The sequence below is a fragment of the Rhineura floridana genome, chromosome 1 (assembly GCF_030035675.1).
Source record: "Rhineura floridana isolate rRhiFlo1 chromosome 1, rRhiFlo1.hap2, whole genome shotgun sequence".
Classification (NCBI taxonomy): Eukaryota; Metazoa; Chordata; class Lepidosauria; order Squamata; family Rhineuridae; genus Rhineura; species Rhineura floridana.
The window spans coordinates 106,321,343-106,336,610 of record NC_084480.1 but is presented as its reverse complement, the minus strand read 5'-3'; the positions used below and the strand labels follow the sequence as shown (position 1 = coordinate 106,336,610).

General features: G+C 41.8%; 1 protein-coding gene across 1 annotated transcript in view; it reads right to left on the bottom strand.

Moving 5' to 3' along the window:
* Positions 1 to 15,268, bottom strand: part of PTAR1 (protein prenyltransferase alpha subunit repeat containing 1) — a 57,167-nt gene that overhangs the window by 33,264 nt on the left and 8,635 nt on the right. Inside the window, exons 2-3 of the mRNA XM_061628371.1 lie at positions 11,600 to 11,769; positions 1,763 to 1,829 (exon numbers count right to left, since the gene is read on the bottom strand). Of these exons, the coding sequence (XP_061484355.1) occupies positions 1,763 to 1,829; positions 11,600 to 11,769 (237 nt within the window). The remainder of the gene's footprint in view (positions 1 to 1,762; positions 1,830 to 11,599; positions 11,770 to 15,268) is intronic.

The window sequence follows — 15,268 nt, the reverse complement described above, 5'->3', positions numbered from 1 at the left end:
ATACCACTATTTTAAATTTATAGTCTAGGTAAGTGGTGTTCAACCTATTATGGAAGGGGCCACTCTGCCCCTAAAAAAATAAGTTTGCTGTTTGGGCTGTTCATTGATCAATTGTTCTCACTAGAGGTACAAGTGACCTCTGTAGCTTGGAGTGCCTTTTAGCAGCTTAGGTTGGTACAACAACTAAGATCCTACGTGGACAGGGATACCATTTTTTCAGTGATCCATGCCCATTTGGATTACCATAATGCACTATACGTGGGGCTGCCTTTGAATATGATCTGGAAACTTCAGTTGGTACAGAATAAAGCTGCAAGACTGCTAAGTGGAAATGGTTATTACCAACATATTACACTAATACTCTGTACTTTTCACTCTGGAAGAGGAAGACAGGAAAACTAGCACCAAATCCCCTATGCGCCTCCAGTTTCAAGGACAGCAGGAACAACAAAGACTTAGTGATGTGGGCATTCCCCCATCCCCACATTTGTCCATCTTCCTTTTCATGTTAAATTAACACCATGGGATCAACTGTGATGCTGCTCTTTGCACATCAGTTTGGTGACATGGGAAGCGCCAGGGTATTTGGCAATAGACCAGTCTTACCCAGCATGGTGCCCTCAAGATGTTGCTAGACTACAACTTTAGTAATCCCTGGCAAGGCAAACCATGGTAGCTTAGCACAGAGCATCAAGGAAACGACCAGGGAGGAGTGAAGCGACTGCAATCTCCTCCCCAGGAACCTGCATGCTCATGCTAAGCCATTGTTTGCATTAGCATGGTATGCAAAGCAGACCTCTTTGTGTGTCTGATAATATGTTAAGGGTGTTAGATAGCCTGGCCATACCCACTCTTGTAATGTTGTCCCTGATAGTGTTCCAACCAGAGTAACTCAGCCCAAAAAAGATTTCCTATCTGTTTCAACTATGTGTATCTTATTAAGCAATAATAATGCTCCTGCTGGGAGGAAGGCTGGGATATAAAGCAAATAATAAATAAATAAGCAGAGACATGAACAAGCTTTTTGCTCGTACACACAATCTCTTTGCCACAAACTGCAATTAAACCAGGAAGTCTCTAATTAACCATAGTTTCCTGCTTTGTCTGAACTGGGAAATGATGTTTTCTAGCTTTAAAACAAGCCAAAATATTAAACCACAAGTTGACGTTGATTCAGTATCGTGACTTGTTTCAAAGCAGGGAACAATAGCTTCCCAGTTTAGACAAAATAGAAAACTAAAATTATTTAGAGGCTTTCTGGCTTGATTGTGGGATCTGTGTGTGAGCAAAAGGATGGCACATTTCTTAACGTAAAAAGCTATGATTATCTGAACTGTTTCAGAGGCAATTCATTGTTACACTGAAAGTAACAGTTAATGATTCATTAAAACAAAGTTAATGTAGACTAAGGTGGTCCAAATAATGGTTCCTGGGCTTTGCATATTCATTTGCCACATGAATAGGCATTGGTTATAAAGCTGCCTTTTCAAAATAAGTAAGAAACTAACAGATGAATGCAACAGCTATCATTCTTTGGTCAAAACATAACCTCTTCCTTGGATGTCCGGATACCCAGAAGATTGAGATTCATGTTCTGATAATACTTTCATGAAGTCATGAAAGAAAAAGAGAAACCTGATTAAAAACTTTGTCAGGGTACTGTAGCTGAAGAGCTGGTTGGTATGCTTAAAACAATGCCTATGACATACTCAGACATAAGGCAGTTGCAAGAAATCTTTACATTCTCATTTACTTAACATACCTTACATTCCATGCAGTAGTGAAATCTGGGTTCAACAGCAGCAACGTACAGGTGATATCTATCAACTCTAAAAAGGAAAGAAAAAACATTAAGTTACAGAAGTAAGTAGTTCTTATGTCTTCATTCTCAGATAAGCCCCGCATGTGGCATTTGTTGGTTACAAGTTTTTCTAAATCCGCCTTCCCAAACCTAATGCCCTTCAGATGTTTTAGACTACAACTCCCATCATCCCATGCAATAGTCCAAAACATCTAGAGGACACCAAGGCTGAGTAAGACTGTCCTGTATGAAACTGTCAGAATCTTAAACAGAGAGAGAGAGAGAGAAACTGATGGGATCCTCATCCCCTCCTCCAAACCCCTTGGGCCACTTTAATTTTGAAGTAAACCCAGTAAGAAGTCTACATGGACACCATGTAGCTTGGTATCTTGCTCTCTATTTCAGTTCTTCACCCATAATTTTGCAACTTCAGGAGTGGTAGGAAGAACACATCCTGTAGTTGGCAAGCAAGATAACATCCTACTCCAAATAACATTTGATAACTGGCTTTGCTATGGAACTGAAGAGCTTCTGTGCTAAATTGTTCACAGCCTAGCTAAGCTAATACATGATTAATACATGATTCTGAGCTCCTAAGCCAAGAAAATATGGGATACTAGTGTAACATGCAAATAACACTAGCTCGTTTAGAGTGCCTAAACCTAAAAGGGCTTCTCTAGCTACATATAAGTCCAAGATCCCCAAGCACCATGCCTTCCAAATGTCTACAACATTCCTAGTGAGTGTGTGTGTGTGCGTGCGTGCATGCACACACGCGCACGCACAAATTTAGAAAATTCAAGCAAACTGGCTTATTTAATCAATTGCACTGAAAAACAAATAGCAACCCCACAGAGTGAACAATTTTGGCTTGAGGGTTAGTTGGCTGTTAAAAATGTGCCAGCAGATGGTAGCTATTACAGTCTGGTTACACTGGCATAAGAAGAGTGAACTCCAGTAGACTATTATTTTTGTTTCTCTATTGCACAACATAAATCCTGGGAGCAGATTCTGGCTCCCATCATAATTGCTTGTGGCTCCCAGGGAAATTCCAAATACTCATTGTTGGCAGCCTTTCCCACCTGTTTGTAAGAACATCTACAGTCCCTTTCTAACACTATGTTGGCGCAACTCCTTCCTGTGCTTTGGGGGGGAGGGGGAAATCCCCAGGCTAGCGAAAAACCACACTCTGATTCCTAACACCAGGAAGGGCAATAATGGAATGGTTAGAAGCCTCAGCATGGACTATTCCAGCCTCTCCCCTAACTTGGTACACTCCAGATGTTTTGGACGACGACTCCCATCAGTCCCATCAGCTTGACCAATGGCCAGGGATTACAGAAGTTGTAGTCTAACAATAACTTGAGGGCACCAGGTTGGGTAAGACTGGCCTATTCCCAAATACCCTAGAGCTTCCCACGTCACCAAAGTGATGTGCAAAGAGAAGCACGACAGCTGATCCCATGGTGTTAGTTTAACATGAAAAGGAAGACGGACAAAGGCGGGGGTGGGGGAATGCCCACATCACTAAGTCTATGTTGTTCCTGCTGTCTTTGGAACTGGAGGCACATGGGGGATTTGGTGCTAGTTTTCCTGTCCGGGGCAGCCAGCCATGCTGCACTGCTCACCTGAGGCTGAATAAACAAATGAATTGGAGAAGGATAGCCTTATGTGCTGCTGCCACCAAACTCGGTGAGGATGAGGAAAGAGGAGCGGTGGTATGGAAAGAGGACAAAACTGTAAGACTGAAAGGAGACCAGGGAGAGCACAGAGAGAGATGAAAGAAAAAGAGGGGTTAAGAAATGAGGCTACAGAGAGACTTTTGGGAAGGGAAACAAGAGAGAGGAGGGGAGGCAGATGAGAGACAGTGTTATGGGATGCAGAGAAAAAAATGAAAGGGGCTCTTTGCAAGGGCAACAGAAAATGGGGATAAACAGGGTGCAGTTCACAGACTACTCATAACACAGAAAAGAGGGACAGACTGAGACTGCATTATCAAGTGCAGAGAGTAAAAATAATTCAACAGAGAACGGATTAGAAAGAAAACAGGTTTGATGTTATAGTAAAAGTACTCCAGTTAATCTAGTGATGCTGCCCTCTTGAGTTAATAAAAATGGGAATGTGACCCTAGGAGATCTGAGAAACAACTACAGCTCTATTACAACCCATATTTGCATAAGAAACGACAAGAAAATTCTCACAAAGGACAGAGTAAAACAAGCAGGGAAGGGGAAACCCTGTATGGATTAGAAACTGAGATGTCAGCAGATGGTTGTATTAAATAATCCAGAACTCATGAGAGAAAAGCAAATCATTCAGTTCATCAACTGAAATCCAGTGTATATAATATGCTGAATAATCAATTTTCCAGCAATACCTTAAGAACTGTATAGTCACCTCCTCTCACCTTTAAAGTGCAAATTTATAAATAAATTTAATGATGTTCTAAAATACTGGGTCTCAATGGCAAATATTTGAGAGTTCTTACAGAACACAAAAATGAAATGCTGATCTTCTAGGAAAAATATCAAATCTGTCCCTAAGATCATCCTACATACTCGAGGACTTGAAAGTGGATAATTGTAACAAAATGGAAATGGTCTGCCTTCAAGTCAATCCCGACTCATGGCAACCCCATGAATAGGGATTTCACGGTAAGTGGTATTCAGAGGGGGTTTACCATTGCCTCCCTCTGAGGCTAATCCTCCCCAGCTGGCTAGGGTCTGCTTAGCTTGCCACAGCTGCACAAGCCAGCCCCTTCCTTGTCTGCAACTGCCAGCTGGGGAGCAAGTGGGCTCCATGGGCTTATGCAGCTTGCCCATGGCTGCACAGGTGGCAGGGCACGTAACGCCTGAGCCACTCACTGTGGGGGTGACCTTTAGCTGGCCCTTGACACCCAGGAGACATGAGCGGGGATTTGAACTCACAGGCTCTGGACTCTAGCCAGGCTCTCCAAGAACTTTAAAAAAGGGATCTAGAAGGGATCTGGGAAATTAGCTTAATGTCTGTTCTGAGAAAACTGGTGGAAATCATTATTAAAGATACAAAACACATAGAACAACAAGTCTTGCTAATGCTGAACCAGCATGGCTTCTGCAACAGAAAGTTCAGTCGCTAACCTTTTAGAGTTTTTCTGAGAGTGTCAAAAAGCAGGTTTTTTTCAAGGAAAGGAAAAAATAATTTACTTCCTACTAATTCAAGACTTACAGCGCAGTCCAACACATGTTTACTGGAAAGTAATTCCACTGAGTTCCACAGGTTTTACTTCTGAAGCACACTGCATTTTAAGGTTGCAATCCTTAACTTGTGATTTAAGATCTTGGTTAATAAAGTGACATTAACAACAGTTCACTGATTCAGGCATAAAGGGAAACTGTAGTTTAACAGACCAGAAGCACCAAAGCTGGGGCACAGACTCGGGGATACTTTTATTCACTCGTTGGCTACACAATATTTTGATATTTCTGCCTGCTTCAATCTTAATTTTATACTAGCTTTCTTAATTTGGTACCCACTGTTTATCAAAATATTACTTTATTGCATGTCTTCTCAACAAGGGTTCATGCCTAGGTTAGCAAGAGGAATTCAGAACTTTATGGGATAGTCAGGGTGGCCCCAACAGGTACAAAGGACTTGTGTTTGAGGTATCCAAGTGGCTTTTAAATTTGGTCATGGCAATTATGGAGCATTAGTCCTTACTAGCCAATTAAATTGCCAAATGAGTTTAGACAGAGAGTTCTACATTCTGAGAATTCAAGATGGAGTCTCATGGTAGTTAAAAAGGAACTAAAACGTAAATGTCTAGTCACCTCACACTGTGTTGCATGCCTGGTATAAGACTAGCAAAAAAAAGGGGAGGGTAGCATTAGAAATAGAACCCAAAAAGGTGAAAGATGTCTGAAGCTTTGCAGAATATGTTTTATTCTGGCTGGGTAAAAATCCAAAGGTACCCAATATGTTTTCACTAGAAATCTTCAAAGGAAACTAAAATGTTGACATATATATTAAGAATCCAGTGTAAAAGCTGATCAGCTGGAACAAATCATTAAAAAATGTCTGGACAAGATACTGGGAGGGGGAAGAGAAGACTAAGAAGAAGCTCGTAAGCTACAAAGTGCAAGTTTTAAGAATGCCTGGTTATCTTTAAAAACACATGCAGACAAAATAGAAGAAAGAGCAGCTGTAATCCAGATTTTTGTCTAAACTGAAAAATAATCAGGAAGATGCAAAGTCATAAAATATTCCATGTTATCTGGGGTGTGTATCACCAATCCCTTTAGTTAAAAAAAAAGACAAACCAAGTACATCTACATGTATAATATAAAGGCCTGATGTTATAAAACCCCCAGTCATTTCCGATGGAAGAATAACGTTGGAGATACAACGTATGAATCAAACACTGTACATACACATAGGCTTGCATTTCAATTCAAAAGTTGAGGTGCGAGCAACAATTTTACTAAGCAAGATTAATGGCAGGATGAGAATTAATCCCAGTCTTATTTTTCTGACTCTTTCAGTGGGTCTCCTAGGTGGGAAACAAATTCAACATCCATCTAACTGTTCTTGCTTGTTGTGGGATCCTGCCAGAAGTATAATTAATTATCAGATACCAAGCCAGAGTGCAGAAGTATGTGCCAGAACCATCAATTATATCTCCTATATATCAGTTTGTTTGTTTGACTCAAAAACCGGTCAATCAATGTGACCAGAGTACAGCAACAAATTATAAAGATGTCCTTAAATGATGTTAACATAGTTAACACTCTCAGTAATAAAAGCCAAAATTTGAAAGAGCAACAGGAATTCTCCATTTAGAATGTAGGAAAAGGTTGCCTAGATTCATAATCATGACCCCTGGTTTACATAAGAGTATCACCTAAAGTAATGTTTGTCAAGTTAGCCCATTTAACAAATGGATTATAGCACAAAGATTTAAATCTACAGAATAGTGTAATAACACTAATAGATGACAAGAAGCAATAGAGACAAATGATGTGTTTCAGAGGAAATTTAATCTTGCTGAGCTGGTATTTAGAGATTATATTTTTCCAAGATGCACTTCGGGTCTGAAATTCCAAAACCCAAACTGAGACTCTAGGATAGGTGGCTAAGAACGAAGATAAAATATGCACATTTTATTCATCTTTGCAGCATTTCTGCTATCAGATAAAAACATTGCAGATGTATAAAATAAGGTAGAACTGTAGGTTTTTCAGTAAAGGACTTTTTAAAAAATGAAGCCCTGTGATAGTCCATCTGATGCTGTAACATCATTTACGCCTCAAGCTAAGCAGCTGTGCACTGACCAGTCATTTGGGTGAGAGACTACTGGGAGTCCCATTTGAAAACAGAATATATTTTAAAAAGCAAAAATGAAGCCCTATAAGCCATCGACACGATTGCTCTTGAGTGCTCCCTGCATTACTGTTGAGGACATAGGTCACCTTGGTATTTCAGTGATCTGTGTGAGATGAAACAGAAGGGTCAGTGGCTGGAAGCAGGTGGCACAGATCTCGGTCCGAACCTGACGGAACACGGGTAAGGCTGCACTGTCGTGCCCACCATGTGGTAGTGGTGGCGACGAAGAAAGCTTACTTCTCTGCCACCATTGCATCCAAAAGTAGCCAGCCTGCAGAGCTTTTCTGAGTGGTGAATGGGCTTTTGTCATCTGGTCAAGAAAGCGCTGCTCTGACACCTCAGAGGTCTGCTTTAACAACTGAGAAAGGCACTTTAGTGACAAAATTGATCAGATTCGGACAGAGTTGGATGCCACAATTAGAGCAAGTCCAATCGAGGCATTCAGAGCACTGTCTGTTCACCTGAATTGGATTAGTTTCAATTATTGAGGCCTGAGAATGTGGACAAGCTGCTTGAAGAAGTGCAGCCCACCACTTGCCCCCTTGACCCTTGCCAATCCTGGCTGCTGAGAACTAGCCATAGGGAACTGACTGGGTGGGTCCAGGAGTGATCAGTACTTGGTTGGAAGAGGGGGAGGAGCCATCTGCTTTGAAGGAGGTGGTGGTGTGCCCCCTCCTTGAGAAGACCTCGCTAGACCCAGAAGTGCTAAACAACTATCGCCCAGTGGCAAATATCCCCTTTTGGGGCAAGGTGCTTGAGAAGATGGTGGCAGCCCAGCTTCAAGCATGCTTGGAGGAAACTGATTACTTGGATCTGTTTGAGTCTGGCTTCAGGCCTGGCCATGGCACTGAAACTGCCTTGGTTGCCCTGGATGATGACATCTGCCAGGAGAAAGGTAGGGGGAATGTGAACCCTGCTTCTTCTTCTTGATCTCTCAGTGGCTTTCAATACTGTTGACCACGATATCCTTCTGGAACGTCTCAAGAAGGTGACGGTTGAGGGCCCTGTGCTTCAGTGGTTCTGCTCATACCTCCAGAGCCTCTTCCAAAAAGATGTTATGGAAGGCTACAGTTCAGCACCACGAGAATTATCCTCTGGTAACCTGCAGGGTTTCACCTTGTTCCCCATGCTATTTAACATCTATATGAAGCCATTGGAAGCTGTCATCAGGTGAGTTGGAGTGAGATGCCATCAATATGCAGATGACACCCAGCTCTACTCCTATATTCCATCTGAATCAGGAGAGGCAGGTGAGGTGAACTGGTGCTTGGAAGCAGTGATGGACTGGATGTGGGTCAATAAATTGAGGCTGAATCTTGAAAAGGCAGAGGTGTTATGTGTCCAGAGTTCTTATGTCCAGGAGGTGGAAAGACAGCCTGTTCTGGATAGGGTTGCTCTTTCCTTAAAGGAGCAGGTCCGCAGCCTGGAGGTACTCCTTGATCCAGCACTATCACTAGAGATTCAGGTGGCCTCAATGGTTAGGAGTGCCTTTTTCCAACTCCAGGTGGTTTGCCAGCTTTGGCCCCTTTTGGACAATGAAGACTTGGCCACAGTACTCCATGCTCTGGTACTTTCCAGACTGGATTATTGCAATGCATTGTATGTGGGGCTGCCTTAAAGATGACTCAGAAACTTCAACTGGTCCAAAATGCAGCAGCCAGATTACTGCTAGGGGTTCCTTTTAGAATTCATATAACCCCTGTTTTAAACAGCTGCATAAGTTGCTAATTCATTTCCCGGCCCAGTTCAAGGTGCTCACATTAGTGTTTAAAGCACTAAACGACTTAGGATCCAATTATCTGAAAGACTGCCTCCTTCCCTCCAGACCCTCTAGGGTGTTGAGATCAGCAGAGGGGGCCCTCTTGATAGTTCCACCCTCAGAGGCTTGGAGGGTAGTGGCCCAGGAGAGGGCATTCTCTGTAGTAGCCCCTAAACTGTGAAACTCCCTCCCTACCGAGCTGCATCTGGCAACTTCACTGTACAACTTGCAGCGAATGCTGAAGATGCACCTCTTTACCCTGGCCTTCGACACCTGAGATGTATATTTTTAGGACCCACCCTATTTTCTGTGATATTGTTTAAGTTGTTTTTAACTGTTTTAATTATGTGTTTTAAAATTTTTGTAACCCACCCTGGGACCTCTGGGTGAAGGGCAGGTAATAATAATAATAATAATTCTAGTACAGTTCTAATTTCTTCTGCAGGTATACAGAAAACATTCAGACTCCCACTGTATGACAGAACAATTAAAATGCAAAACTATTTAAAATGTGTTAACATACGGATTAGAAAGCTAAACACTGCAACTATGCTACAGTTAACTAACTTTCTTTAACCTAGAATATGGAAGATTATTCATGTCTGGCAATTTCAGGACAGAGCATTTGGAATATTAAGGTCAGTTTCCCAGTGTTGTTGGGGAAGGGCCATAGCTCAGTGACAGAGCATCTGCTTTGCATGCAGAAGGTCCCAAATTCAATCCCTGGCATCTCCAGGTAGGGCTGAGAGAGATCCCTGTCTGAAACCTGGAGAGCTGCTGCCAGTGTAGTTGATACTGAGCTAGATGGACAAATGACTTGGTATGAGGTAGCTTCCTATGTTCCTAAGAGCTCTAAAATGATTTGGAAGCTCCACATTTAGAAATATTGCCTCTCTGTCAAAGGGCATTTGCCACAGTGGCAGACAACTTCAAAAGAGAATAGCAGAAACATCCCATGTCAAATCTGCCTCTCAGAAGAATCTCAAATTGTAACCCATAAAATAAAATATTGGGATGTGCTATAAAAGTGGATATTCCAAGGAAATAGAACATAGTGATTCATGGCTGATAGTGATACCAACCAAACTCTGGTGAAAATATGAGCTCTTTAAAATGGTCAGACAATTGATCCATGTATTGTTATGCTTTAGATTTCCTGCCTGCCTTTCACGCAAAGGTCCTAGGGTGGGTCACCAGCTTTAAAATACATTGAAAACAGTTAAAAGTAACCTAAAATGTAGATAGTATGGCATTGGGGTAGCCAACATGATGCCTCTAGATCAGTGATTCTCAAACAGTGCGCCGCAAGAGGTGGCTAGGTGTGCCGCAAATATTATGAAAGTATATTATTATTAAGTTATTTTTATTCATAGTTTAAAATATATTAATATATTTTTTAATTTTGTACACGAAGTGCGCCAGAAATTTTTTATATGTTTTACAGTGCACCGCAAACCAAAAAAGATTGAGAACCACTGCTCTAGATGGTTCTGGACCCAAGTCTTCTTGGGTGATCCCATTGACCAATTTTCAACATAAACTAATTTCCTTTTGATTTCACACTTTAGAAGTGATGCCTTCTGCAACTCCAAAACATGTTGTTTATTGTACACAATGTTGTATCAGCTTGCCAAATTAAAGCATCCATTCCATTCCAAAAAGCTACGTAACATGCAGTTCTGTTTTTACAGAAATCCCACAACTTTAAAAAAATATACCTTTAATAATGGTTATGCTTTTACAGAAAAAGCGTGAAAAGGTCCTCAGCCACAGAAATATTCCGTTTTAAAAATCTTCAGTACTTTACGATATTCTACTTTCACAAGGATATAAGAATTAGAAAATCTTCTTTGGAAAGAAAAAAAGATGCAAATGTCATTCTAAAGGGGGCTGTCAAAAAGGACCTGTGAAAGCAAAGTCTGTGCTGAATTCTAATCATTTTGTAAAGATTGCTGTTCTGAAGTAAGAACGGTAGAGAGGTTTGAAAATCCAACATATTTTACCCCATAATCATATCATGGCCATATTTCAAGAGTAGCAGTTTGATGCTGAGATATATATGGCCATGTTTATTTTATATATTTTTGAAAATGTGTGCCCTACCCTTAAATGCCAATTAACATTCCTCAGTCCAGCAATTTAAGGAAATACAAAACGTTTCAATTTCTTAGGCGCCAAGCCCTGTAGACAAAACATCTATATTCCATAGAGCCAATTCACATTTTTAAAGACTTAAGTTATTAAGGCTGCAGTCCTACCCTCACTTACCTAGAAACAAGCCCCGCTGAAATCAATAGGTCTTACTTCTGAGAAGATATGGTTAGGATTGTGCTGTGAGCCACTAACCCAAAGCACTGCATTAGTAAGTTAATTTTGTTTTGCATACAACTAACAATAAAGATAAAGAATTCTCCAGAATGACAAGATAAATCAAACTATGGCTTACGAAGACCACATGAATGTGAAGGCTCCTGGACAGAACCTTACTGCTCCTCCACGTCCTACCATGTTGTGTGAACCAGATCACAGTGAACGCACCACTTTAGAAGCCCCACCTTATTTAAAATGCAACTACGTATCCAGGCATTTTCAATGTAAATGTTGCTCTGTTTACCATTTCACAGAAATTTAAGAATGATGTACTAACTATGAAGCATGCATTTCATGGATTAACTTACCTTCTTTGTTGAGCCATTGTTTTCGTTGTCTGTAGTGAAGGAGCTTGTTATGGACATAGGGCAAAAGAAACTTGACACACCAGCTTTCCACCCCAAGTTTGTTTTCTACCAGGACAATAGGGCTCCGGTTATATCTGGCTTCAGGACAGGGAATTAATCCAATTTCATCTCTTAAAAACAAAAAGACAAGTAAAAATATAATTTGTGCGTCAACCCCACATCCTAATCTCAGAAATAGGAACCCCAGGCACCCACCACATCAAACCTCCCAGTGGCTCCAGGAACTGCAGTGTGGTTGCTACCTCCTCAATGTCCTCACTCTGGCCCCCATCCCCAGATTGCCAAGACACCTTCCCTCTGGACCTTCTCCTGTAGAAAAGGGAAACAGATGAGGGAGCAGGGTAGTGGAGGTGAGCCACACAGGAAGGACAGGCGGCACAGTCCTGGGCAGCTCCACAACAACCATCCTGCTCTCCTGCCGCTTCCCTCCTCCTTCCCCTTCATTGGTGAAGTAGGTGGTAGCGGCAGCAGTGGGAGCTGTAAAGCAGGATGCTTGCTGAGGATATATGCCAGCTTGTTGCTCCATGGTTCACCCAGTATGGCACCCCCCACCGCTGACCACTCGCTCTCTACTTGATCTCGCCCATCCGTTCACCCTCCTTCCTTCCCCCCATGGCCTGGAGGAAAGGGAGGCCTTGCAGTAGCGACTCCTAGGCTTCCCATAAACTGGCTCTGTGGCTCGCACAGGCTATTGTCTGCCTGCCACCACCCACTCTCTCTCTGCCCAGTTTCACCCGCTCACCCTAACCTTCACATGATCTGGAGGAAAGGTAGTTCCTGCTGCAGCTCCTTATAGTCAACACACTGTACTTTGCAGCACCACCAGTCTGTGGCCAAGGGAACTGCAGCGTGACACTAACTATTTCCTCCTTTCACGGTTTATTAAAGTACACCAGTTTTTCTCATTTGGCCCATCTTCTTCATTTCCCGTCAGCCTGCTCTTACTTATTTGTGAATCTCTTCCATTATTCCTGGCAGCTTGTTTCTTTTAAGATTCCCAGAATTAGAAGAACCAGCCTGAAAATCTATTATGCAATTAATAGTGCAACACTGTACATGTTGACTCAGAAGTATACCCCACAGTTTTCAATGGGGCTTGCTCCCTAGCAAGTGTTTTTAAGGCAGCAGCCTAAGTGTACTTAAGTGTAGCCCCCACTGAATTCAAAAGGCCTTACTTACTTACAAGCAAGCATGGAGAATTGAGCTGTAAATTAGCACAGCAAATATAGCATTGACCTTTAAAGTTTCTAACCTGTGGGTGAGTGTTCCCAAGTTTGGGAAACTGGCAGGTTACCTTTTTTAGATGAGGATGTACTCTCCCTGAAGGAGCAGGTACGTAGTTTAGGAGTTTTCTTAGATCCACTATTGTCACTGGGGGCATAGGTGTCCTCAGTTGCTACGAGTGCTTTCTACCAGTTTCAGCTGGTATGCCAGGTACAGCCATTCTTGGACAGGAATTACTTGGACACAATTATGCAGGCCTCGGTAACCTCTAAACTGGATAATTTCAATGAGCTCTAAGTTGGGCTACCCTTGGTTCAGATATTGCAGCTAGGGTAGAATGCTGTAGCCCAGCTTTTGATCAGAACAGCTCCACATCAGCATATTATGCCACTGCTGAAAACTGCACTGGCTGCCAGTACCAAACTAAGTTCAAGGAATTACTGTTAAGTGTATTTAGGCTCAAAATGGTCTAGCACCATTATTTATTTATTACATTTCTACCCCGCTTTTCTTTTCATGATTGAAACCCAAGGAAGCTTACATATGGTTCCCAGGCGGTCTCCCATCCAGGCACTGACCACAACTGACCCTGCTTAACTTCAGCAGGGTGCTAGCCTTATGTGCCAACTGGACAGAGTGCTTTGATCATCTGGAGAAGTACTGTCCCCCAGTTATCTCATATCCCAGAGCTTGGAAAAGTTACTTTTTTGAACTACAACTCCCATCAGCCCCAGCCAGCATGGCCACTGGATTGGGCTGATGGGAGCTGTAGTTCAAAAAAAGTAACATTTCCAAGCTCTGCATATTCCACCTAATTTCTATGCAAACTAAGGCTTTTAGTGTAGTGTCATCAGTACTTTGGAACACTCTTCCCAATGAAATCAGACAGGTACCCACAATTCTGGTATTCTGTCACCTGCTTAAAACATTTCTATTTTGCCAAGCATTTTTAAATGTTCGTCATTTCTTCTGTATTCTGTATTTTATGGTTTTATAATTTTATAGTTTGCCATTTGTTTCATTAGCTTGTCATGGAAATTTACCAGTCTATATACAACTAAATCCTCCTGCCCATTATTTTGTTCCACAGTGGGGGGAAGGGCGAGGGAGACGCACCATTTAATTCATTTGTTTAAAAGGAAAAATGTTAAGACAATTTTAAGCATGCTAGGACTTGAACACACAAACATGAACTGATGAATAAAAAATTCTCAGCTACAGAGCATTCAAATTATTATTAATATTTATTTTTATCCCACCATTCCCCCAAGGACAAGCTGACATATATAGTTTCTGATTCATTTTATCCTCACAAAAGTCCAGTGCTAAGGGTTAGGCTGAGACAAAGTCACTTGCCCATGGTCACTCAGTAAATTTTGTGGCAAAGGGTGAGTATGAAACTGGATTTCCTGTTTGTCTTACACCCTAGCCAAAACATCACATTGGCTCTCAATTCCCTCTCAAAACAGTACTAGAATGTAACACACGGTCAATTGGTAAAGAAACTGGTAGAGTTGAAGAAGTTTTTATTTGGAAGCTGAGCCAGATCAGCGTAACCCAGAGTTTGCTAGCGCAGTACTTGCGGGTGCACATGTGCCCACAGGTCTTCTCTGGCGCTTGCAGGGTCCCCTCATCCCACTGAAATTAGGCTTCAAAGAAGCATTCTATTGTAACCAATAGAATCAGTCAGGGGGGTGCATGCAGGTGTGGTGCCCACAACAATTTATCTGGTTTCCAAATGTAGGCTAGTGACCCTGATGTACCCTAACCCAATTCAACCAACAAAAAAGACAGTTTTGTGAAACACACACACACACACATACGTTTTACTATCTGGATATAGCTGCCACAAGGAGCCATTACAAGCAGCTTCCACATGACAGCCCAGTTCATTTGCACCACCACTCAGAGATGCAAGATTTTATTTGCACCCAGGAATTTTACTTCCTTTGTACTGGTAACTGGAGGCTGGCCTCAGAAAAAAAGTCAAACAGAACAATTTGAGTTTCCCCCCCTTTTCTAATCCACTTTCCACAGAAATAAAACTGAGTCAATAGTACTTACTGTCAATGAACCAGAGTACAAGACACAAAGTAAACAGTTACTCAAAAAACATTATTTGTAAGTTGCAGATTGCAATTTAAAATGAGATGAGAGTGGTTAAACAATGTACCTTGCTGAGGCACTACAAAAGACAGTATCTTATTTACAGTGTATGGAGGGCATCCATACAATACTTCTAAAAGCAAACATATTCCCAGCTTGATGCAAGTTAGTTCTGTCTTCAGGATAATGTGACACACTATATTTGCTCAGATGATGGTTTCAAACCTATACACATTTACCTGGGAACAAACACTATTTTTCACAGAGGCTTACTTTTGA